This window comes from Lissotriton helveticus, chromosome 6 (genome assembly GCF_964261635.1).
Source record: "Lissotriton helveticus chromosome 6, aLisHel1.1, whole genome shotgun sequence".
Classification (NCBI taxonomy): Eukaryota; Metazoa; Chordata; class Amphibia; order Caudata; family Salamandridae; genus Lissotriton; species Lissotriton helveticus.
In genome coordinates, this window is record NC_136067.1 from 1,343,865,371 (window position 1) to 1,343,891,795 (window position 26,425).

The following is a 26,425-nucleotide window of genomic DNA, read 5'->3' on the forward strand; positions in this document are numbered from 1 at the left end:
AATACCTTGGCATTTGGTTTTCTGCTTCCCTGACCAACACAATCAAGTATACCTTTCATGTATTAATCTCTAAAATCCAATCACTCCTCCTTACTTGGTCTCCACTATTTCTCTGATGGTGGGGTAGGTTAGATACCATCAAAATGATGATTGTACCACATGTACTGTATACAGTTTCTACGTTACCTATTCGCATTCCCATATCTTATTTCTCTTAATTTAACTCTATTTGTTCACAATTTTTATGGAATACGAAACACCCACGTATTGCCCTCGCTAAACTTATGCGTCCTAAATCTGAAGGTGGTGTACGTTTTACTCATTTTAAAGCTTATCATTCTGCCTTTTTAATTAAACAATCATTTGCTTTAGCTTATGATTCTGCTATCCTATTCCTAGATGGATTGCTTTTGAGCGTTCCTTGCTAAAAGATTTTTCTTTTCAGAATGTAGTGTATATGTTAAATTGTACTTTTACATCTAATAACCCGATTTTAAAATATTCCCAGAATTTATTATACAATACTCTCTCCAATGGTCTAACTGCTTATCAATGTTTTTTATCCTCTACCATCTGGTATGATGAATTTCTCAAATATAAAGGTAAATCGTTCTACTACAAATATTGAAAGGAGAAGGGAGTTATATATGTGCACCAATTAATCAACTGAAACTCTGTAATCCCTTTTGTTGAATTGCAGTCTCGGTTTCACTCACCTAGTTCATGTCTTAATGAATATACTGTAATTTCAGATGCTTTGCAATTACAGCTTGCTTCTTTTGACTTTCCTGATGACACTCCCTCTCTTACTCCACCTACTCTGTTATATAGTTTATTTCAGACACAAAGACCTAAAGCAGCTATTGTATACAAACTATTGTCATTACATGTTACTGAAAGACCTAAGTCTCCTATAGAAATTGCGTGGGAAACAGACCTGTCCGTTTCTCTTTCTATTTTGAATTGGGACAAATTTTGGTCTAAGTTATTTAAAGTTTCTGCTGCTGCTCGGATAACCCAATCCTTGTATTTTCTTTACAATAGAGCTGTTATTACACCTGTTTATATTTCCAAGTTTTCCCCTTCCTCCTCTCCATTATGTTGGTCATGTTCTAATGCTAATGGCACTTTGTCATCAACTTTATGCATGTTCAAATGTATTGACATTTTGGAAATCTGTTTGGATCATTTGTATGAAAATCTTTCACTGTGATTTTACATTATCATTACAAAATATTTTTCTAGGTTCCTCCTCAACTGATATTGATGACTCCTCCTCTATCTCCTTATTATTTGACCTTTTTATCGCATTAGCATTTAAAGTTATTTTATCATCTTGGAAAGATAACTCCAAAATTTCCTCATTGACTTGGTGGAACTTTATTTGTGATGAACATAAAATTGCTACTGTTTCTTCTCTTACTCTTTCGCAAAAAAATTAAATCTGACCTCCTTTGGTTACCTTTTACGACTTATCTTTCTTCCCATGCACCTGTGAATTAACTCTTTCTTTATTTTCCTATATTCTTCAACTCTTTGAATAATATATTTCTTATTTCCATCCATTCTCTTTCCTTTTTTCTTTTTCTTCCTTTTCTCTCTATTGTTCTCTTTCTATGGTTATCTTGCCTTATTGCATTTATTATATATTATTCATTCATTTACTTTTTGTAATATGGTTCATAATTTCTGAATACCTTTGCTTTTTTCTTTGCTGTTTGTATCTTTTAACTGAAAATTAATAAAAACTTCTTAAATAAATAAATAAACTAACCCTCAGAGAATCTTGGTGGATATTTAAACTGGATGCTTAAGACAGGCCTCAAGGCGATCTTTAAGTAGTAGAAATTGCAACTATTAAACACCAAGTTATTCTTTGTCAGTCCTATCTTTTGGCATGATTTGTGTCCCTCGCCATCGATGAAAATGTATATCCTCATGGTCCTACCCTATATTCCACTCCATGCTGAAGATATCAAACCTCCTTCTCTTTTGTATTCATTTTGATGTCTCAAATCAGCTATTATTATGCTACATTATATACCCTTGATCTATTGCTTATGTGATTCCCGAAGGTATATTGGTTTGATTATCCAACATGTGAAAGTCCTTTAACCCCTTCGGCGCCGATGACAAAGCCAGCTCGTCATCAGCGTTACCTACGCTGCGCGGATGACCAGCTGGCTTTGTCATAAACAAGCTATTTTTTAATTTCCCGCGTACAGCGGGAAAACGCGGTAGCGCGCAAGAGGTTAAATATGGCTCAAATGGCTATTTTCCAATTGTTTTTCCCCCTCTTCATTAGTATACAGTTCTACACCATTTGTAATGTATTTGATACTTTCTCTGTGTCAACTTTTTGGGCATATGCAGAGGTCTGATTGTTCCTATAGGAGTATACAATATGCTACACACCTGATCATTTGTGCAATTGGTGTTACCACATAATTTTTCTTCCTAAAATGTCCCCCTTACGATTTGTTTTCTTTTTGCTTCCCTTTATTGGTGCCCTAATCAAAGTTTTATGCATATGATCATATGGTCATGTTTTTCCCTCTCTGTGTCAACCTTTTTTCATTCTGGTTCACACTTGACCAGCCCCTTGCAGTAAAATTTTAACTTGCACTGGTTTTCCCATTTGCCTCACATTAGTTGTTGGTTGTATTGTACAGGGTGCGGCGGCACCCCTTGTTATTTTGTGACTCCTGCTTCAGTCTCATCTTGGTGAGTGATTGCTTTTTCTAGCAATGGAAGTTCTTTTCTGCAGTACAGTACCACAAACGAAAACACGGATCAATGTGTAATTGTATTCAGTGTTTCTTTTTGGTAATTTATTTCAGACACTGCAGCATTTGACGTTTGTCTTTCTCTATTTTTCCACCATAATCTAACGCAGGTTGATATCTTACAAGAGGGGGTGACCTTCTCCCCGTTTTTAGGTTTCGCCTACGCAGCGCACATGCGCTGCATAGGAGGACCCATACTCGTGCTTGTGGCGGCATCCACCTTGCGGGAGCGAGCAGGGGAGCGCCACTAGCACGAGTGCAGTGCTTTCAAAAATAGCAGAGTCTCTCTCTCTCTCTCTCTCTCTCTCTCTCTCTCTCTCTCTCTCTCTCTCTCTCTCTCTCTCTCTCTTTCTCTCCCTCCCTCCCTCTGCCTCGCTCTCTTTCTCACTCTTTCCCTTTAGGACATTATGGGTTAGGACGCATTTAATGCATTTACCGCTGTGACTTATTTCGTTTTCATTACGCTACTCTTTAGCAAACCGCAGCGCTTTATTCTCAGGTATGGGGCTTTTTGAACCTCCATGCTGCTTTCACGTAAGCAAATTGCAGCACTTCCATTAGTGGTATGTGTCTTGTCGAGAATAGGTGGAAAAGATGTGACAGTGACCGCGTCCCAGCGCAAGCATCATCTACGCCATCATGAGTGCAGGGTAAGGTTAAGCAGCCGGCTCTCATCCCTGCAGTAGACCATTGCTATCTCCACCTTTCTAGCTCCTACATGCAGCCACTCTCTTTCTGGCTTTATTTCTGTTAAGCCGCTTCTTTTCTGTTCCTCTGAGATTCGTGCCACTATCTTTTATTGATGCGCATACTAACCAGACACAGAACAAGCTTCACCGGCTTGATGAGCTCGGTCTCTGTCCTGTTAGCTGAGATGACTCACCCTCGGCACACCAGAAACCTCTATCTCGTGATGGTTCACGTGTTTTCTATCGTGTGAAACCAAGCACATGCTAGGCAGCAGCTTGTTTTCAGATGTGACTCCTTTGTTCGAGCTTTGCATCTGTGTTTTTTTTTCTTTTGACTCCAGTTCATGAAGTACACTACAGACCTCGGCCTTGCGCCACTTATAAAATGAAACCCTTCTGTTTTACAGAAGTTGCTTAATTGTTGATGAACTAATGCTGAAAGGGCTCGGTGCCTCTTGTGTGCTCTTGGAAGCGCCTCAACCCTCTGCCCCAAATTCACTGGTCTTTTATTTGTCTTTACCTTTTGATGAGGACTGCGGGACATCCTGCCTGCCCATCACTCCCTTCTTACTCTCTACACTACAAACCGTCCTTTGTCTGCAGTTAAAGAGTTGATCTCGCATTGTTGTCATCCCAGGCTCTCTTTAATCCATTACATTCTTTGTAACTCTTCTTCTTCTGTTGAGTGCTTGCTACACTCCTTTACTTCTTCTCTCTTAAAGAATGTTTCCGACCATTTCTGATCATCCCCTATGGATAGATTGCTGCAGTCCCTGCCAAACTCATATTGAACATTCTAGGGCGGATGCAGTCTTCCCCTCTCTATCCAGGATTTATATTCTATTAATTTCTATTCTTTTACTTCAGGATTTATATTCTTTACATGTACTCATTCTTAAATCTTACCTCCAGCAACATTTGAGCTTGGCGTATTTTACTCATATTTTTTTTATAGCTGTGCATTAATGCAGGTTCAAAGGCTTTAAAAATGAGACCTTGAGCAGTGAACAAGCCAACAGCCAAAAAGTGCTCATGTTCCTGCTGCGGAAAAATGTCTGCCCTGCTCTGCAAAGCTAGTGCCAACTTCATATTGAAGGTTACATATTATGCAACTGGTATAAGAGAGAACAAGCATTGGCATAGCCAATAGGTCTCACCTGTGGGACCTTATAAGTGTTTAGCTATGTAACAGTTTATGTTATTGCACCAAGGATATTGTACTGCATAACTCAATACTAATAAGGTTCCATGGGCGAGACCTATTGGCTATGCCAATGCTTGTTTGGAAAGGTGCTCTACGATTAGTAAGCTTTCCTTTCCGCCATTATTGACAGCATGCTTTGCAGGCTTTTACCTGCATGTTTTTCATGTGTTTTTCTTTTTTGGGGGTGGGAGGGGGATTGTACCATTCACACTAATAGTGTAGCATGGTGCTACTGTGTGCTTCCCTTACTCCTCTTTGGTTAGCAGCATAAACACGTGTGGTTGTAGTTCGTAGTGTCATTCGGTTCATTTGAGGAAGCAGCAGTTAGTGGCCTCAGTAATAAAGTGTTCGTTCATGAATGAAAAGGTTGTCCCAAGGCTGTGGTGTATATGTATGGCCATGTATATGTGTGACTTCTTTAGTCACTGTCACATAAAAGAGCAGGGCACAGTCTAGATCGGGCGAATGACGTCACCTGAGCAAGAATTTAAGTTTGTAAAAACCGACTAAGTGAGACTTGGAAAAAACAGAAGGATGTAGTGCCATTAGGTAGTGTACATTAACAGCAAATGTAATGGGGTTTCTCAGAACTAGAGGGATTCTAATGTCTGAGTCAGATGACAGAATCCAGTGCAACACATATTAAGAAAGCACCAGATCTTAAGAGTGTTTGACACTTCAATAAAAAGCTCTATTGGAAGAAATAACCGGAAGTCACTTATTCGGCTCACATGTTGCCAAATTCGTTTCATGCAGATACTCCTTCAATACCTAGCTGCAAGTTATTTCTGGTTTGTATCGTTCTCGAGATTTCATTTAGTTTTGCACAATGCACTTCAGTGACATTTTAAGGATCTCGGGGGCCCTGGACCAAAGGTAATTTGGGGACACCTGTTAGGAACCGCTATGAATTTACGATCCAATTTCAGGGCTTTCATGTCCTCTTTGGCTAGGTCACCTACAGTGCACGAGTTACACAGCAGCAACTCACTAATGGTACTGCAATAATCTCTGTGACCCCCTCCCATTTCAAATCTGTGAGGCCCTGTTTTAATCTAAAAGAAACGTTTTTTGTGGATGTTGCATTAAACAAACACAACATTTCTCTGCAAAATGTATATCTTAGAATCCCACACATTACCTACATTAAAATATAAATTAAAGTAAAACAATATTTAAAATAATTTCTCTAAGAATTATTCAAGGTCATCAGGGCACGACTCTGCATAAAAGACCTGGCTCTATCATGGCCCCCTGAAAGGCTGTGGCCCTGGGCCAGAGCCCACTTTGCAAATCCCTTTTAACGTCTCTGATTGTATTTCCGGAATTCAAGGCTCCAGTTTGCCTCATTTAAGTATTTCTATAGTGCTTTGAACATTAGCTAAGCTATGAAGAACGGATTTATTCCGCATACTTCATAGACTCTGCAAAGGTAGATTCATTTGTAAACAATTGTAAAGACGTACATTTCGAAACAAAACGTATCAGGCTTTTTTATTTACCCATGATAAACAAGGATCCGGTCTTTGATAAAATGAAGTATTTTTTCAAAGTATTCTTGGTATCTCATGTTTATGACTTGGCCTCTGTGGGTGAAAAAAGAAAAAACCTTTAAATGTCTTAACATTATACTTTGTGTGTGCAAATATATTGACAAATTCAAAAGAAAAGTGCAAAAGTGAGAAAAATTGAAAAGTAAAAGATTTAACTCACAATCGTATAAGCACGAAGGATAATTCACACTACACCAAAGGAAAAAAACAATAATAAAACATGCATATAAGATAATCATACTTTGCACCATTACTTAGTTTGCAAAACACCAGTGGGTGCATTTAAGAGATTAGTCACCCACCGGCTCTGGATAGGCAACCGTGACACCACTAGTCACTGAATCACACAGTTGTCTGCGGCCATGGTGGAACCGAGTGTACCACACGGACACAGAGCCCCAGAGCCCCACACAGACACACAGACACACACACAGACACACACACAGACAGACACACAGACACACACACACACACACACACACACAGCCACAGCCACACACACACAGCCCCACTCGCAGAGCCACACACACACAGAGCCACACACACACAGAGCCACACACACACAGAGCCACACACACACACACACACACAGACAGAGCCACACATACACAGCCACACACACACAGACAGAGCCACACAGACAGAGCCCCACACACACAGAGCCACACACAGAGCCCCACACCCAGAGCCCCACACCCAGAGCCCCACACCCAGAGCCCCACACCCAGAGCCCCACACCCAGAGCCCCACACCCACAGAGCCACACAGACAGAGCCACACAGACAGAGCCACACACACACAGAGCCACACACACACACACACACACACACACACACACACACACACACACACACACACACACACACACACACACAGACAGAGCCACAGATTGTACGTTAAATATCCAGCCAACAAATTACGCCAACGTTTCGAATCCAGTTGTTATTTGCAAGCAGGGTCTTTATCAGTACAGTAGGATAGTATTACCCTCAAGGCACATAATTACTGCAGTCAGAAAAAGGTTAATGTAAATCAATAGGTATCCGTTGGCGGTGCAAAGAAATCCTACCAATCCATTACCTGTATCAACGCTATCCCATTAGCACAAGTGGTAGATTTAAATTAGAAGCACTTCCAGAAATAATTTGAAAATGTAATGCACCATCATCAGTGCACAGTACACAATTCACAGAGTTACTGAATTACACCACATTTAATGAGTGCTCTCACTCAAGGAGCACAGCAAATCCATTGTGTTACTAAAACGTTTCGAAATATTTTACTGCAAGTACTTGTAGATTTGGCTGTGCACATTTAAAAATGCCATTGTGTGATGTTTTCAAAACAAAAAGATCTGCAGTTATCTAAACTGGTCTTACCCCTTTGCCACCTGTTTCAGGCATGTCTTTAGCTAATCACAGCACAACGCAATGCCATTGGGCAATGAAAGCTCTCCATTCCCATTGATTGGAAGGAAGGCCACCAGTCTCACAGCAGGTTGTGACTCGAAAAAAAAGGAAAAGAGATGATCCACACCGGCCACCATGCACAGGAGTGGGTTCAGGTGAGGAGGGTGGTTGCCAGACCACGATGGAGAGAGTTAGTTCAAGTTGGCTGGGGAAAGTGGAAGGACCGGAGAGGGCTTTGAGTGTGTAAGGAGGGTAATGGCCCATTCAAGCTGGGTGAATGAGGACAGCAAGTTCAAATAGGTGGGGGTGGCAGTGCTAAATATTCACCAGTAACTGGAGAACGCCAGAGTAGCTAACAGGGCAGAAGAATGGAAAAAAAACAAGCACAAGCAACGAGGGGGCAGGACAGCAAGCACAAGCAACGAGGGTGGAGCAGGACAGCAAGCACAAGCAACGAAGGGGGGCAGGACAGCAAGCACAAGCAATGAGGGGGCAGGACAGCAAGCACAAGCAACGAGGGGCAAGACAGCAAGCACAAGCAACGAGGGGGTATGGCAGCAAGCACAAGCAACGAGGGGCAGGACAGCAAGCACAAGCAACGAGGGGGCAGGAGAGCAAGCAACGAGGGGGCAGGACAGCAAGCACAACCAACGAGGGGGCAAGACAGCAAGCACGAACAACGAGGGGGCAGGACAGCAAGCACAAGCAACGAGGGGGCAGGACAGCAAGCACAAGCAATGAAGGGGCAGGACAGCAAGCACAAGCAACGAGGGGGGCAGGACAGCAAGCACGAGCAATGAGGGGGGGCAGGACAGCAAGCACAAGCAACGAGGGGGGGGCAAGAGAGCAAGCACAAGCAACGAGGGGACAGGACAGCAAGTACAAGCAACGAGGGGGCAAGAAAGCAAGCACGAACAACGAGGGGGCAGGACAGCAAGCACAAGCAACGAGGGGGCAGGACAGCAAGCACAAGCAACGAGGGGGAGGCAGGACAGCAAGCACGAGCTACGAGGGGGGGCAGGACAGCAAGCATGAGCAACGAGGGGGCAGGACAGCAAGCACGAGCAACGAGGGGGCAAGACAGCAAGCACGAGCAACGAGGGGGCAGGACAGCAAGCACGAGCAACGACGGGGGAGGACAGCAAGCACAAGCAACGAGGGGGGGGCAGGACAGCAAGCACGAGCAACGAGGGGGGGGGCAGGACAGCAAGCACGAGCAACGAGGGGGGGCAGGACAGCAAGCACAGGCAACGAGGGGGCAAGACAGCAAGCACAAGCAACGAGGGGGCAGGACAGCAAGCACTCACCGGAGGACCTGGCAGCTTCTCGACTTCTTGCGATGCATATTCCTCTAATCCAGCAGAGCTGCAATTGTGTTGAACCTTTTTTTGGTCCTGTTTCGCCGCATCAACCAGAACCAATGACACAGCCCCATTTGCCAGAGGGCCCGGTCCACCCGGTTTCAAGATGGCAGCCACCCACCGTATGGTGTATCAAAAGGACACGAGGCGGCTGCATCTGGAGCCACGCGTGGATTCCAGAATCGTGTGTGCCTGCCCCTCGGTTAGCTCCCAAAACGAAGTGATATGCTTCTCAGAGGATAGGGCGGCGTTCAGCTGCGATGTATTTCTGTATTCAGGGCGAGCTGTGATACATACAACTGGTCCGGTAAGTCTGCCGGGGCCGCAATGGAAGGGGGGAGACGGGACCTTGCAGCCTGGGTCCCAGCCGCAGATATGCACTGTCAGGGATCCCCTCGCCGGGCCAGCTGCTTCTTGCTCAGCTCAGCTGTGTGCTCACATCCACGACCGCCCGAAGTGTTCCATGGGGCTCTAACAGCTCCGCGCAGCACTCATCCTCACGGTCCTGTAGGTTTCGCCGCGGAAGCCCAGAAGCACAGTCGCATTAGACGGAGTGTCTCCGGCTGGTTTGGAAGAAGGGTGTTACTATGCCCCGATTACGTGTGTTCCAGAAATCGGGAAGGAGGAGGGCTGCGGGCAGAGGGAAGGGGAGGCGAGAGCGGGACGGAGGAGGGCTGCAGGCAGAGGGAGGGGGGGAGGCGAGCGGAGCCGAGCAGCTCCAGAAAGAGTCGAAGTACGTCGGGGGGAAGACTGGGGGCAACAACACGAGGACAAAGAGCATATGTTACCTGCTGATCGTTACATGCAGCACAGGAACACACCAAAAACATGCTTTCGTTCTGGGACACAGGATCAAACACCACCATCTTTCTCCGAGGCGAAGAAAAAATGCCTCGGAGAAACCAGCGTCATTTTCGGATTTGGGGGCGTGGTTTTCTTTTTCTCCTCTTCCCATTGGCTGGAAGGTAAAATTCCAGCCAATGGGAAGAGGAGGGAAAGAAACAAGAAAGAAACGAAAAAACACGCCCCTGAATCTGAAAAAGACGGGGCTTGAACGGAGTGATGCCCCTCTCCTCCAATGGCTGGCCTCTGTTTAGGAAGCCAGCCAATGGAGAAGAGGGGCGGGTTCAAGCCCCACTCTAGGAGACATTAAATCTCGGAGCGAGACTGCGCAAGCGCAGCCTACGGTCCGAGACCTAAAAACAAAAATGAGTACTGTATTGAAGACAAAAGAACAATTGATTAAAATACTACCCTGAGCGAATGCCAGTGGTCACACATTGCAAGCATTGCTTCTGTCACCTTTTGTGTGTGTAATGTAACATCCTAAGTGAATATTTCCAGACATGAGTGATGTGCTCACTGTACCACTGGCACTAAGCTACACACGACTAAAGAACACTAATCAGAGAAAAGATGGCCGGGGGTTGCTTATGTTCCCATTTTGAGATGACTTGGCAGTTCTGACCACCTGGGCTTGCCCCGAAGCGGTCGCTCCCCCACGCTACATCTCTTCCTGCCTAACCGTGTGCCTCATTGCTGCCTGCTTTCCTGCTGCCTGGACCCCGTGATCGCGCGCATTATCATAGCGCTTGGTATCGTAGCACTGCACTGAGATAATAGTGCCCATTTGCGCTGCCGATTGATAACTTACATAGCCTGCATATTAATACTGAAAGCGCATCTGCTAATTAATTAATGAGACTCAAATTGTGCATTGATTCATTACCGGTCCTCGGCTGTGCCCCGTTTCAATTATCTGCCTAAGTAGCCATTTTGTTGTTGTTTTGTCCACCCCTGACCCGTGTCTCCTCCCCGCTCCCGCCTCCCAGCTGACCCTCCCTCGCCGCCGCCCCTCCACCATCCATTTATGACATTCGCATTGTCGTGCAGCGGCCACGCGCAGCGGTCACGCCCCAGTTGCGCCGAAGGTGCGCCAAAGGTAAGCCCGTCTGCGCCCGTCCGCGCCTGGACCGCGCCCGTCCCCCTGCTCTATGCCGCTCCCAACCCCCCAGAGTAACTTATGATGCCGCTACTCTTCTCGCCCTCAACGCCGGACGCACCCCACTATGCTGCGAAGCTACCCCAGGACGTACCCACGGCCCATTCTCCTGCCTCTCCTGTAAGTTCAACTGCTTCAGGACCCTCACCAAACACACTTCCTCCACACACAGCTCCGAACCCAACGACTTGAAATGCATCCTACTGAACACCCGCTCGGTCCACAGACATGCAACAGAACTCTGGGACCTAATCGACACTGCGTCACCTGACATCGCCTTCCTTACTGAAACATGGATGAATGCATCTTCTGCCCCCGACATCGCCATAGCCATACCGGACACTTACAAGATCATTCGAAAAGACCGCACCGATCAAACTGGAGGAGGCATCGCCATCGTCCACAGAAACACCATCAAAATTACAACCAGCTCTGACGACAGTCTTGCAACCGCCGAACACCTCCACTTTCAGATCCACACCGACCCCAGGACCACCCTTAGAGGCACCCTCATTTACAGGCCCCCAGGCACCCGATCTCAATTCAGCGACGACATCACTGACTTCGTCAGCCCGCACGCCCTCGCCTCCGAGAACTACATTCTTCTAGGAGACCTCAACTACCACCTTGACAACATTCTCGACAACAACACCACCACCCTTCTGGACAACCTGTCCAATCTCGGACTCAAACAACTTGTTGACACCCCCACTCACACAGCCGGACACACGCTCGACCCTATCTTCACCTCCAGCAAGCACATCTCCTTCGATCACACTACAGCTCTCCACTGGACGGATCACAGCTGTGTTCACTTCAGCTACAAAACAACCCTGACCCACAACCGTCCACAACCCATTCCCCGAAGAAAATGGAACAAAATCACCACCGACCAACTCCTCACATCACTCAGCCAAAACACTCCCACCCTAGCAACGGACCCAGACCAAGCGGCCACCAACCTCAGGCAATGGATTACCCACAGTGCGGACGAACTAGCACCCCTGAAAAAACACCAGTTGAAATCATCCAGCAAAAAGGCTCCCTGGTTCAATGATGACCTTAAAAAATCCAAGAAGACATGCCGCACCCTGGAGAAGAATTGGAGAAAAGAACCAACCTCAGACAACATGGCCTCCCTCAAGACAGCCACCCGCAAACACCACCAACTGATTCGATCCGCCAAGAAATCAGCATTTAAGGACCGTCTCGACAACAATTCTCATAACAGCAAGGAACTCTTCAATATCGTCAAAGAATTCACCAACCCTCCCGCAGCATCCAACGACATCACTAACTCCCAAGACCTCTGCGATGCGCTATCCTCCTTCTTCTACAACAAAATTGCCGACATCCACAACAGCTTCAAGAATACTCCCAATGACCAACTCACCCCACCCCCTTCAGATCCCACCCCTCCAACTAACAACCTCAACTCCTGGAACCCAATCACCATTGAAGATACCATTCGCCTCATGAACTCAATCCACTCTGGCTCACCTTCTGACCCCTGTCCCCACTACATCTTCAACAAAGCTGACTCCATCATCGCTCCCCAACTCCGCGATGTCATCAACTGCTCCTTCAACTCCGCCACCTTTCCAGAAATATGGAAACACGCCGAACTCAGCGCCCTTCTGAAAAAACCAACAGCAGACCCCTCAGAACTGAAAAACTACCGACCCATTTCCCTCCTCCCTTTCCCGGCCAAAGTAATCGAGAAAGCCGTCAATAGCCAACTCGCAGCCTTCCTTGAATCCAACAACTCCCTGGATCCCTCACAGAACGGCTTTCGAGCCAAACACAGCACCGAAACCGCCCTCATTGCGGCGACTGACGACATCCGAGCACTCCTGGACAACGGTGAAACAGTGGCCCTCATTCTACTCGACCTCTCCGCCGCCTTCGACACTGTTTGTCACAACACCCTCATACAACGCCTCAACAACATCGGCATACAAGGAAAAGCCTTGGACTGGATCATCTCGTTCCTAGCCGGGAGAACCCAGAGAGTCCGACTCCCCCCTTTCTACTCAGAGCCCACCGAAGTCATCTGCGGCGTACCTCAAGGCTCCTCACTCAGTCCCACCCTCTTCAACGTCTACATGAGTCCCCTCGCCTCCATCGCACGTCAACACAACCTCAACATCATCTCCTACGCCGACGACACCCAGCTAATCCTTTCCCTCACCAAAGACCCCAACACCGCCAAAAACAACCTTCAAGAAGGTATGAAAGAAGTAGCCGAATGGATGAAACAGAGCCGCTTAAAACTCAACTCAGACAAGACGGAGGTGCTCATCCTAGGATCCTCCCCCTCAGCTTGGGACGACTCCTGGTGGCCTTCCGCTTTGGGATCAGCGCCCACACCCACAGACCATGCACGTAACCTTGGCTTCATTCTAGACTCCTCTCTCTCAATGTCCAGACAAGTCAACGCCGTATCGTCCTCCTGTTTCAACGTCCTTCGCATTCTCAAAAAGATCTTCCGCTGGATCCCCCTCGAAACAAGAAAGACTGTCACCCATGCACTGGTCACGAGTCGACTGGACTATGGCAACACACTCTACGCCGGAATTACAACAAAATTGCAGAAAAAGCTCCAGCGCATCCAAAACGCATCAGCGAGACTCATATTAGACATCCCGCGCCAAGAGCACATTACCGGTCACTTAAAAAACCTCCACTGGCTTCCCGTCAACAAAAGAATTACTTTCCGCCTTCTTACCCACACACACAAGGCCCTTTATAATCTAGGACCCGAATGCCTCAACACCCGACTGTCCTTCTACTATCCCACCCGCCAACTAAGATCATCCAATCAAGCCCTCGCCGCAGTCCCGCGCATCCGAAAAACCACAATGGGTGGCAGATCCTTCTCCTTCCTGGCTGCCAAGACCTGGAACTCACTCCCCACCCACCTCCGCCTTACTCAGAACCACATCTCCTTCAGAAAAGATCTGAAAACATGGCTATTCGACAAACAGTGAACCCCTCCCTCTAGCGCCTTGAGACCCTCTGGGTGAGTAGTGCGCTTTATAAATGCCTTAACTTGAACTTGAACTTGGGCTGTACTGTTTCTATTGGAGTAAGACCAAGACTCATTTGCATATGGCTGGGTCTAGACTGAGGTGGCATGGTGGACAAAAGAACGATGGGTTAGAATGCTCTTTGAGTCCTTGCTAGTGGTTAGACTTAATGCAGGCATTCCTCCGATCACCTTCTGTATGTTTGAAGCAAATTAAATTCAACACACCAGCTTCCACAAACAAGCCACATATCATGGTGCAGCCACTGCCTAACAAAAGGACTACTGAAAGCCAATCCGCAAAACTTAACTGAAAAACAAATGGACCAGTGTGTGGAGTCACTAGACCGCCCATCCTAGCAATGGCAAAGCATGGAAAACATGAAAGACAACGGCTGAAGAGCGCTGATGCAAAGCACACACCATCTGTAAATCAAGTGGAATGATAACATGAATTATTCTTTCACTTAATGTACAATTCGTTAGATCCAGCAGAACTACTCTCATTAGGTGTACTGAAGGAAGCTTATTAGCATGGGAATTAGGGTGTTAAGGGTCCATTTGGGTCACAGGGAGACATTAAGAGTGGCACAACTTGAGCTATTTTAATGAAAGACCATGTATTAGAGGCTTCTGATGGCCTGCATATGTTGGGTGTGCACCCAATCTGTTTTCTGTTGTAGAGTATTCTCAGTGTCAATGTTCTCTATTGTGTACATTTCATGCATGGACCCGAGGGGTTGCTTTATGATCAATAGGTGTTTGCACCTGTAATTGCTCTTATGCGGCATAAACATAGTGCAGTGGGCCCTATTCCTAGCTTGAAAATTCCACAGGGTTCTTCTCAAGTCATCTCCTGGATCCATAGGCTTTGCTTACTATAATAATATTAATAATAATAATAATAATAATATATAGCGCAAACAAGCGCAGAGCAATCTTTCCCGCCTTGGTTTAAACCATGTTGGTAACTCCACAGGAGAAATCCAAACACTTGCCAGTATGAAATCACACACGCCCAGCCAGCCATTAATGGAATCCCTCGCCATGGACATGCGTTTCCTTCACGGATATTACCTGATTTTGCTCATATTAATTGTTCAGTGATTGAAGTGGGTGGTACCAATTGTGGAAGAGAGAGGTGGCTTCCAAGGAAAAAGGTTTTATTCAAAGCTAAACACTACACAGCATGTGCCACAATCTAACTTGTGTCTAAGTGACTGAACAATATCTGTTATCCTCAATATATCATCTTCAAAAAGATGAACAGTTAAATTTGACCCTAATCAGGGTTGTAGGAGTATTTGTCTGGGCAGCAGCTCCACACGCTGTTCTAGCGTATGAACTTTAAAATAAGCCACAAGGAGAACAAACGCATGATATCTAAGCATGAACGTCATTTCTCTCTAGTCCTCACCAACTGTAAGCATCACTGCTCAGCCATGGGTTATAAAATGTATTGTGTCAGAAAATGGGAGAGCTTCCACAACACCATCTACTGCAGGGTTCTGAAACTGAAACATGTACCGGTAGGTTCTAAATAAATGCAATGTATTAATACTGAAAATGTCAGATCTGACATGGTGAAAGCCATGGCACATACAACATGTCCAAGTGCAGGTGAGCTTCCACATGCATAACAAGCATTAGCAAAGTAAGTATGCCTGGCTTCTTCACACGTGAAAGTGTTTCTTCATCAATTAAAGTGTAGTTGGATGTGGTTGTATATATCGATTAAAGAATGAATGCAAGAATGGGCAAACTTTCTCACAAAGAGGACCGAAGCATAGAAGGGATATTACTAGCGTTTTGAAGATTCAAGTAGAGCCCAGCATCTTTGTAAGAAGCAGGGTGGAGGATGTCAACCTCTGAATGTTATCGCTCCGTAAATCTAGGCATATCTAGCGCATCTGCATTCAAACTAAACAGTTCTTCGATACATGTGAACGTTTGGGCTCCAGGAAAAGATAGATCAAGATGCTTGTCACAAAAGAGTATTTTATCTTTTCTGTAGCCACCAGAATAATTAATTACTGCAGACTTCAAGAGGTGAGGCAGCACTGAAAGCAGCTTCAAGCAAGGCATCAGGGGTGATGTCAGATCCGGTGATGAAGATAATTCCGTTGGTACCTTCGATGGCAGTGACGTCCAGTCCATGGAACCAGTGCAAGGCCACAGTCTTTGATGATGTAGTAAGACACCATCTTGGAGCCATGCGGTGGAGCCTCCGGAATTACCAAGCCCACCTGATTTGGAGAATCCTGGGCAACTAGTCCATGGGTTGAGGGACAGTCCTGAAGATGTTTGGAATGGCTTTTGGAATGGCTTTTCGAAAGGCCTTACACTGTGACAATTAGCAGATGGGAAAGGCTATTTGAGTTTCGTAAGAACTGTTATTGACTTCAAAGTGGACAAAGAAGAGACCAGCATCCGTGAACGGCACCACTAGCTGTCTCTTTATTCCCTGTCAGGAGACTTAGTTAAAGTAGTGGTGAGGGACTATTTGATGAGCCCTTAAGGGTCAAAGCCCAAAACACTTCAGCTTCTCACTAGTGGATAGCATTTTGGGTGCCTGTAAGTGAGGGAAGACAAAGGTCACATTGCAGGCACCACATGTAGATGTCATGAAGACAAACAGGGACAGTTTGTTTCAACAACCTTAACAGGAATTGAATCCCAGGGACATTGTGTGTTGACACTTGCCCTAAATGTATGTTGATTAAACATTGAGAAGTCCAGTAAACATTGAAGAGCTCCAGACTGCACTGGTAAGGCTTGGGAAAATAGGAACTGAAGCCCACAAGCAAGGTGGCACCATCTATAAACCGGTTTCATTACATTCTGTGCAACTCAATGACTAGAGTTGTGTGACACCACCGTTGTGCTACTGCTGGAGAAAGTTTACTGACCCAGTCTGGCGTCTAGGGATATTCATAAGTTGACAAATTTGGAGGAAGAAGTATCCATCAGACAGCCCACAATATGATTAATATAAGATTGTCACATCACTCACTTATTATGAATCCATGTTCAGATTAAAACTCTTCCGTGCCAACCTTGATATGCACCATCTGTTAGACATCTTGAATGCATGACCGAGTTTCTATCTGAGTGGAAAAGCAGGTGTCAAAAGGAGACCTGGAAGGTGATACAAAGTGTTCAGATGTGACTCAGATTCATTCAGGTGTTTCTTTCATTATTTTGTTGTTTGTTGAAGTAGACGCCCTTTGCGATACAGGTAAACCCAGATGTGGGTCCTGTGCTCACTGTGCCATAGGACTAAAGCTAAACTTCACTATAGAGGAATAGGTAGGCTAAAAACGGCCTGGGAATCGCTCATGCTATCATTTGCAGAGGACTGAATTATGTATGGCTAGTCTCTCACTTCAGTGGCATAGTGGGATAAAAACAATGGACTGGACTGCGTCCAACAGCTTTTGCCAGTGATTGAGATTAATACAACCATTCCTTCCAAGGATTTGTTATTTATTGCAGTTGATGTATGCCCAGACATGGGTCCCGTGCTCCCTGTGCCACAGCTAGACCTCAAGCTGGCCACATGGGCCAATACCAGTCTACGGTTGCTAATGTTCCTATCAGCAGGAGACGTGCCCTGGCAGTTTTGGCTGCACTGTTCCTATTGGAGCAGAACCAGGATTGACCGACTACCTGCATATGGCTGTTCTCCATCTAGAGTGCCATTTTGTGAGCAATACGATACTCTGGAATACGGCACCAAGTGTTTGTGAGTAACTAATATTGATTCTACCATTTCTTTCATCACTTTGTTGTACGTTGCCCGCATGCCACATTTGCATCAACACTCATTAATTGTTAGGACGGCACCAGATTGGCAACATCAATCAATGATCATCACTGTATGTTCCAAAATGTCCCGTCACCTACTAATCCTCAGCAAATATCCAGATGCCACTATGACTGAGAAATAATTAGTGCATGCTATTTCTATCAACATTCCAAAATTCTGAATGCATGGCGCTTCAGATGTGCCCTACTGTTCACTAACCCTTAGTGAATGATCGTATTTGCCTGTATAATAATTAATCCTTAATTAATATGCACACCATCACCAAGCAGTCCTTATCGCATGTTCAGATGTTAAAATACTTCCTGCATGTTCAGGTTTGCAGAATGGCTCACAAATCTTAAATTATTGTTCAGATTGGCTTCATCAATCAGGAATCCTCTATACATACCCGCAATTTCAGCGTCATTCAGTAATAATCAGTGTAGAATGACATTTGCATCATCACTTAAGGTGATGACAATGCTTAAAAGGTCATCAGGTGAATGATGTTGCAATAGGTCATCATACAGAGCAGTATTCTAGCAAGCTTAATGTTGCCGGTTGTTAGTGATGCGGGAATAAGAAAACAGAATATTTTTTTCCTCTATATTGGATATCCCTTTAATAGTGGCGTCAACATTTGGCACATTTTACTTTATTTCGTGATTATTACATTAATGAAGAGGAGTTACACTGGGGACATTCCTATTCCAAGATGTCCGACAGACAGCATTGGAAGCAGCTGTAGGCTTTGGCAGTTGCTAAGGCAACCAGAAGAGTCCCACCCAGTAAGTGAGGCTCTGTTGAGCTCTATGCCTGGCTGCCATGCCTTTCCTGTGGCAACAGTGGCATCTTGGAGCTCCACTCTTGAAATTGCGTCACATAAGGGCAGCGCAAACGAGACCCGAGGGGTGGGATCAGCCCAGCTTGGTTCTGCCATGCCTTCATAATTCACGACATTGGCTGTGCACCCTTACAGTTTCTTACAGTATACAAACGTGTTATGTTGGAATGATCCACAGAAGCGGTGGTTATCAATAGATGGTTTAATTCACAAAATAGGGAAACAACTCCACCCAACGCGCGATGCCTCCGTTCACCTTCAGTTCCCAACGGAGAGTATTCGTCCGTTAGGTTGATCTGGCTGAACGGCTGTATTTCACGAGAGTGTTACATTAAATGTAAACATAACACGCGACCATAACACTCTTGGTCGCACATTTAAAACATAATACATTTCGCGTGGACTATTCGCGCGACACACTGCGCGAATAGTACGCACCACTTAAAGTGACCACTACATCACCTTCCCCCTTACAATAATCAAAAAATAATAAAACAAAGAAAATAAATAATAGTCAACATCAATTCAATATCTTACGAAATCGTTGAATTTCCTAGGTTCTTTGATAACTCTTCCGCGAGAAGAGATTGTCTGTGAAGAAAAAACATTCCTTGAGTTGGAAACAGAAAGTAAAACATGGCTGGTAGATCGTTGTACTTGATCATTAACACAATTGTTGGCACCAACTGGGTCATTCAACCAATGACACCACTCTAGATTTTCAACAGGCTCCTTCTTAAATTTCTTAATTATGTCAGCTTGGTGTGGTGAAACTTTCACTAAATGACGTTTGTTCCACCAACCTTTATTATCTACAAAGGCCGCGCCCCTGCTGACCTTGAGTACCCTTAAAGGGCGAAGAAATTTTGACTCTCCTTTCTTACCCTTTACAGGATTCTTGATCAAAACCCAATCACCAGTGGAAATATCCACCGGTGGAACATTAGACTTAGGCCCAAATTTCTCTTTCATAAGTTTTTGGTTATCAATCACCCTTTTGCGAACGGCATCTACATCGATACTCTTCCCACCAGATAACTTTTCCAGCCATGATGGAAACAATTTGGAATGTGAACCTCTGTTTCTTAATAAAACAAAAGGAGATACTCCTGTAGTGCAATGTGCGGAGGTATTGTAATGCCCAACTTTGTTTTTAACGAACTGAATAGTATTTGCCCCACAAGCCAACGCAGTTTGTACCCCCTCTTTAATCACCTTATTTCCCCTCTCTACCAAACCATTAGAAGATGGAGAATACAGTGCGACTTTAAGTTGCTTAATATCCAGGTCACTGAGAAACTCTTTCATTTTATCAGATACAAAATGTGTCCCGTTGTCATTAACTAGAACTTTAGGTGCCCCTTCAATGTCAAAAATCCTTTTTAAGAATGAGATAGTCGAATCAGAATTAGGTGACTCGACGAAATCGTGGTACATCCATTTCGAATAATAATCTATCAATAAAATGACGTATTTGTATTTTTGATCAAGAACTGAATAAGGTCCTGAAAAATCAATACCGACTTTTTCCCAAGCGGTATTTGGAAATTCGGTAGGAGACAATGGAACTTTTGTAGTATGCCAATGTTTATCAGCCACTAAGCATTCAGGGCACGAATCAATTGAACTCTTGACCTGTGTATCTAAAGAGGGCCACCAATAATGTTCCTTAATTCTCATAATAGTCTTAGTGATTCCTAAATGGCCTCTATGTGCTTCATTAATGATTAAAGGTCTTAGTTTAAAAGGGGGGACAAATTTGTCACCTCTACGAACAATGTTGTTCTCCACTGAAAGTTCGTTAGCCACCTGCGAAAACCTACGTAACTCCCCTTCCAGGCTCCTAGGTTCAGGCCAATTGTGTGTTGAGTAATGCATAACTTTTAAAAGCACTGGATCTCTATCGCATGCTTCTTTCCAACCAACTTCGGACAAAACTGGAGTTAAACTCCCGACAGCATCCACCAGAGTGACACATTCAATATCTTCGTGAGAAATATCCTCATCATTATCATTGACCATAGACAGTCTGGACAGGCAGTCCGCTCTAAAATTTCTCCCTCCATTAATGTGTTTGACTTCAAAGTGGAATTCCTGTAACTTACTGACTAACCTCATGAGCCTAGCGGACATACTAGAAGAATCAACTTTCTCAAAAATGTAAACGAGAGGCTTATGATCGGTAACAAGCTCAAACTTCCTACCCCAGATGTATGTTCTAAACTTATGTACAGCCCATACACAAGCCAATGTCTCTCTCTCAATCGTGCTATACCTGGTCTCGAATGGTTTCAATGAGCGTGATGCAAAAGCTACTGTCTGTTCATTTCCACCTATTCTCTGAGTCAAAACTGCACCCAGACCTGTCATACTTGCGTCCACTGTTATGGATGAAAAACAATCATCTCTGATTGCGTGGAGGGCCTTGGCAGATACAATCAATTTCTTCACATCCTTAAAAGCTTTGTCCAGCTCACTGGTCCATACAAAACTACTTCCCTTTTTCAATAATTTACGCAAGGGCTCAACCAATTCTGAATAAGCTGGGACGAATCTAGCATAATACTCGGCCAAACCGAGAAAAGACCTGAGAGAATCCTTGTCTGATGGGGGTTTGGCATCTTCAATAGCTCTCACTACAGAAAACTTTGGCTTGATCCCCTCCTTGGGTATTGTATGCCCCAAATAATCCAGTTCATTGACTGCGAACTTACATTTGTCCCCGTGGACAGTCATTTTTCTAGACATCAAAATGGTGAGTACACGTTTCAAAATGACATGTTCTTCTAATGATTTGGCATATATCAAAATGTCGTCTAGATAGGCCTGTACCCCAGTTATCCCATGGAAAAGTGTATCCATAAGCTTCTGAAAGACACTTCCAGCCGAAGCTAGACCAAAGGGAAGGCGCAAAAACTTGAATGCGCCGAACGGGGTGATGAAAGTGGTCAACTCCTGTGACTCTTTTGATAAAGCGACTTGATGATAGGCGGATGTGAGAAGTTGGCCTGATGTGCAGTGTTCACTATTCTAGTGATCACTATATATCAGTCCAAACAACCCTTATTGATGATTGGTTGTAAGTCAACCTTATAGACCAGCTATCCTAGTAGCATGGATACGAGCAGTCTAAGGCTAAGACTCTAGAGGGCGTGTTAAGCCAGCTGTTTTACCATCACATTACCCCTTGAACACCCAGTGAAAGGACACCACACAAGTGTTATGAAAATAAACAGTGTATTTATTAGAATCACAACAACCCTGTACTCTTTATGAGGACAGGGTGCTAGGCACACAACAAAACTCTTACGAAAATACTTAAGTTAGCACGTTATACACAAATGCCCGAGGGGCACGAAAAACCATATACTTTAAAAGTGGAATGCGAAATTACTAGCAGGTAAGTACGGTACTAATAGGCTTTGGAATCGCTAGGACTTGACTATAGAATCGTTAGATTACTTCTAGGAGACCTAGGGGACTCGGGTGCAGAGTGTGCACTCTCACGCGGGATGCGGGACAAAGTCTATGGGAGCTAGTAAAGGCAAAGTTAGTGTTCACGGGCGAACCCGACCTGGTAGGAAGAAAACGACAGTGGATCCTGACCCTAGGATAGTGAGGCTATGCTGGGACACCGAAGTGCCGAAGTTACCTAGCCCAGGGGCTGCAGCTGCATAGGTCTGAAAAGACGTCGGGGATCTCGTTGCCGGACCAGGAGCCTGGAAGAAGGAAGTTGCTGGCAGGCGACCAGTGAAGGAAAGTTCGTTGGATCCAAGCCTGGATCGAGGAAGAAGAAACCTGAAAGCAGAGGGGACCAAGTTCTTGAATCACTAGCCAGTGATTAAGTGGGCACCAGGATGGCACCGGGCGAAGTCACCTCGACTAGGTGAGCGGGCGACGCTGGCTCTGCAGATCTCACAGACCAGGAGGCGTTGTCGGCGACCAGGATGGAGAGGCGAGCTGTCCCACGATGGATGAAGCTGTCGGCGTCGAAGTTACCCAGGATTGGGCAACAAGCCTTGGCTAATTCAAGCCCACGCGGTGGACTCAAAATGGCGTCTTGAGTGGACCAGGAGGGTCCGGGGTGCTCCTCTTTTGGAAGGGAGCAAGGGCCAGCCTGGAGCAACCAGACCAGCAGCAGAAATGTTGTCGGGCGTCGTTCAGAAGGCCACAAGCCAGCGGGCTAGTAGCCAAACAACGCGGTGAGCAGCAAAAAGCAGAAGGGCCCCACGCAGATCGTGGAGATGCTGGGAGGCTGCACTTCGGTGCTGGAGCTGCTCAGGGTCGTGGCTTCTCGGACCCCAAAGCACTCACCAGGAAACTACTCGGCGGGCTTGCTGGAAAGAAGTCGTGCAGTCTTGAAGATGGCCGGTCCCTCGAGGTCTCGTCCCACCCACGAATCTCAGCGTGACTGATGATGCAGGTAGAGGTCAGAGGTGCCAGGGAAGCCGGTTCTCGTCGAGCTGGGCAGTCTTGATCCGGAGGAGAGACTTGCAGCAGACCGCAGTGTTCTTAAGATGGTGCCTGCGGATGCAGGGTGACTACTCCTTAGTCACAAGGGAGAAATCTTAGGAAGAAGTCTTGAGTTCCTTTCGTGGAAAGTAGTTTCAGGATTCAAAGATGATCTGTTTTGGAAGGGGGCCAGTTCCTACCTTTATCCTGTAAAAAGGGGCTGGCACGCGACTAAGTCCTGCCCTAGGGGTGGGACTAGGAGGGGGGTGGTTACACCCACTTCCTTGGCGGGCTTTTCCCCAGCACAGGGTCTGGAGTGACCCTGGAACTGGTTCCAGCCAGTCTATGCACAGTGAGCACCGGGGTGCCACGTGCAGTCACCTTCCTCTAAAGCCCTGCCTACCTACAATACACAAAACCCTGTCTGGGACGGTGCTGGCACCGCCCCTGGCAGGAAACCCTTTGTCCTTATCTCCTGCTCTGGGAGGACTCCCAGCAGCAGGAGGGCAGACTTGTGTCTCGGTGGCAGCATCCATTTTGTGGAGCTGAGGCTCTGTTTGACTTTAACCGGGGTTAGGGGTTACATACATGTCGTGTCCCTCTAGAAGGGTGGAATGCTAACCCCGTCGCCAGAATTGGCGAGGGGTTAGTATTCCAATTCGTATGACACCTTACTCGACATGTTTTGATAAAGCGATACCAGAGTTGGCATATAACCGCGAGGATTATAATGCACTTAAGAGTATATGGTATGCGATATCATGGAAACGGCTAAGGGATGGATCCCGAAAGCCGCAGACAGGCTCAGCTCATGCCAGAGCACCATCTCACACGATTCCAAGCACTCTGCCTTCAGGATTGTTAAGGCCTGCCATAGGAGTGACTGATAGGAGATCTGTGTGTCCATTTTAGGGTTAGATATAGGTATACTATATCTAAAGCAAAGGGTGAGTACACCACCTTGCCCCAGCTGTCGTGCAGCCAGTTGTGTCAGTTTAGTTAGTCAGCCCAGGGGTGGCATAATACATGTTTCAGCCCCTGGGAGACTTCTGGGTACACCTCAGCCCTGGGTACAGGGACTTGGAGAGGGCCCAGTGCCAATTCAGTACCTGAGTACAATTTGGATAGAGAGAACAGCTAGGCTGTGGGTCTGATTAGCAGGCCCACAGCCAGGGAAAGTCGTAAACCAGTGCAGCAAAAAGCAAAAATCTGGGTGATCATAGGATTGCAGACCCTACTCTCCTACATGACCCCCCCCCAAACTTTGGGACAATAAACTAACCTTGACCAGGTGAGTCTTCTTGCTCTAAGTGGAAATACCTGGAGAGCCCATCAGCATTGCTGTGATCAGTACCAGGTCTATGCTCCACTGTAAAATCCATCCCCTGTAGGGAAATGGACCACCTAAGCAGTTTGGGGTTTTCACCCTTCATCTGATTTAGCCACAAGAGGGGCTTATGGTCTGTCTGAATGGTGAAGTGAGTGCCAAACAAGTAGGCCCTCAGCTTCTTCAGGGCCCAGACCACAGCAAAGGCCTCCCTCTCAATAGCTGACCAATTTTTCTCTCTGGGTGTCAACCTCCTACTAATGAAAGCAATAGGCTGATCATTACCATCAAAATTCAGTTGAGACAGAACAGCCCCCACACCCAACTCAGAAGCATCTGTTTGGACAATGAATGGCTTGGAGTAATCTGGACTCTTTAGGATAGGTGCTGTGCACATGGCCTGCTTTAGGTCATTGAATGCTTTCTGACAGCTTGCTGTCCACTGAACTTTCTTTGGCATCTTTTTGCTTGTCAGGTCATTAAGAGGGGTCACTATGGACCCATAATTTCTGACAAACTTCCTATAGTACCCAGTCAGGCCCAAGAAAGCTCGAACCTGAGTCTGGGTGATTGGAGGAGTCCAGTCCTTGATGGCCTGTATCTTACTCTCCAGTGGCTGAACCTGGCCTCCACCTACAAGGTGGCCCAGGTACACAACCTGTGTCTGCCCTATCTGGCACTTTGTGGCCTTGATAGTGAGGCCTGCCTTTTGCAGGGCCTCTAACACTTTCCTCAGGTGGACCAGGTGATCCTCCCAGGTGGAGCTAAAGACAGCAATATCGTCTAGATATGCTGCACAGAAGTCATCCAGCCCAGTGAGGACTTGATTCACCAACCTTTGGAAGGTGGCAGGTGCATTTTTCAGTCCAAAGGGCATTACCACAAATTGATAATGCCCTCCAGGGGTAGAAAATGCTGTCTTGGGTTTGGCCTCCTCAGCTAACCTGATTTGCCAATACCCAGCTGTCAAATCAAATGTACTTAAGAAGTTGGCAGAAGCCAATTTATCTATAAGTTCATCTGCTCTTGGTATTGGGTGGGCATCAGTCTTAGTGACTGCATTGAGGCCTCTGTAGTCTACGCAAAACCTCATCTCTTTCTTACCACCCTGGGTGTGAGGCTTTGGCACTAGAACTACTGGGCTAGCCCAAGGGCTATCTGAGGGCTCAATGACTCCCAACTCCAACATTTTCTGCACTTCAGTTTTGATGCAGTCTCTAACATGATCAGGCTGTCTGTAGATTTTACTCTTGACAGGCAGACTGTCTCCAGTGTCAACATCATGGGTACACCAATCAGTTTGGCTGGGGGTCAGAGAGAACATATGTCTGAAGGATTGCAGAACTTGCCTGCAATCCTGTTGCTGATGTTCAGAGAGGCTGCCACAAAAGACAACACCATCAACTGATCCATCATCAGGATTCTGAGTGAGCAGGTCTGGGAGAGGGTCACTCTCTTCCTCCTGTCCCTCATCTGTGGCCATGAGCAAGCTCATGTCCTTCCTGTCAACATATGCCTTGAGCCTGTTAACATGGAGCACTCTGAGAGGGCTCCTGGGAGTTCCAAGGTCCACCAAGTAGGTAACCTCTCCCTTTTGCTCAATGATGGTGTGGGGCCCAGACCATTTGTCTTTCAGAGCTGCTGGGGCCACTGGCTCCAGCACCCACACCTTCTGTCCTGGCTGGTACACAGTCAGAACAGCCTTTTGGTCATGCCAAGCTTTTTGAAGTTCCTGGCTGGCCTCAAGGTTTTTAGATGCCTTTTCCATGTACTCAGCCATCCTGGAGCGGAGACCAAGTACATAGTCCACTATGTTGGTTGCAGGCTTTTTGAGAGGTCTCTCCCATCCTTCCTTCACCAAACACAGGGGTCCTCTCACAGGATGCCCATACAGAAGCTCAAAAGGGCTGTAGCCAACCCCCTTCTGTGGGACCTCTCTGTAAGCAAACAAGAGGCAGGGGA

General features: G+C 46.0%; 1 protein-coding gene across 2 annotated transcripts in view; it reads right to left on the reverse strand.

Moving 5' to 3' along the window:
* The window catches only part of TTC13 (tetratricopeptide repeat domain 13), a 1,212,286-nt gene that overhangs the window by 483,522 nt on the left and 702,339 nt on the right, over nt 1-26,425 (reverse strand). For both annotated transcript variants that reach the window (XM_078649075.1, XM_078649076.1), the window contains exon 16: nt 6,182-6,265. In XM_078649075.1, the coding sequence (XP_078505201.1) occupies nt 6,182-6,265 (84 nt within the window). The remainder of the gene's footprint in view (nt 1-6,181; nt 6,266-26,425) is intronic.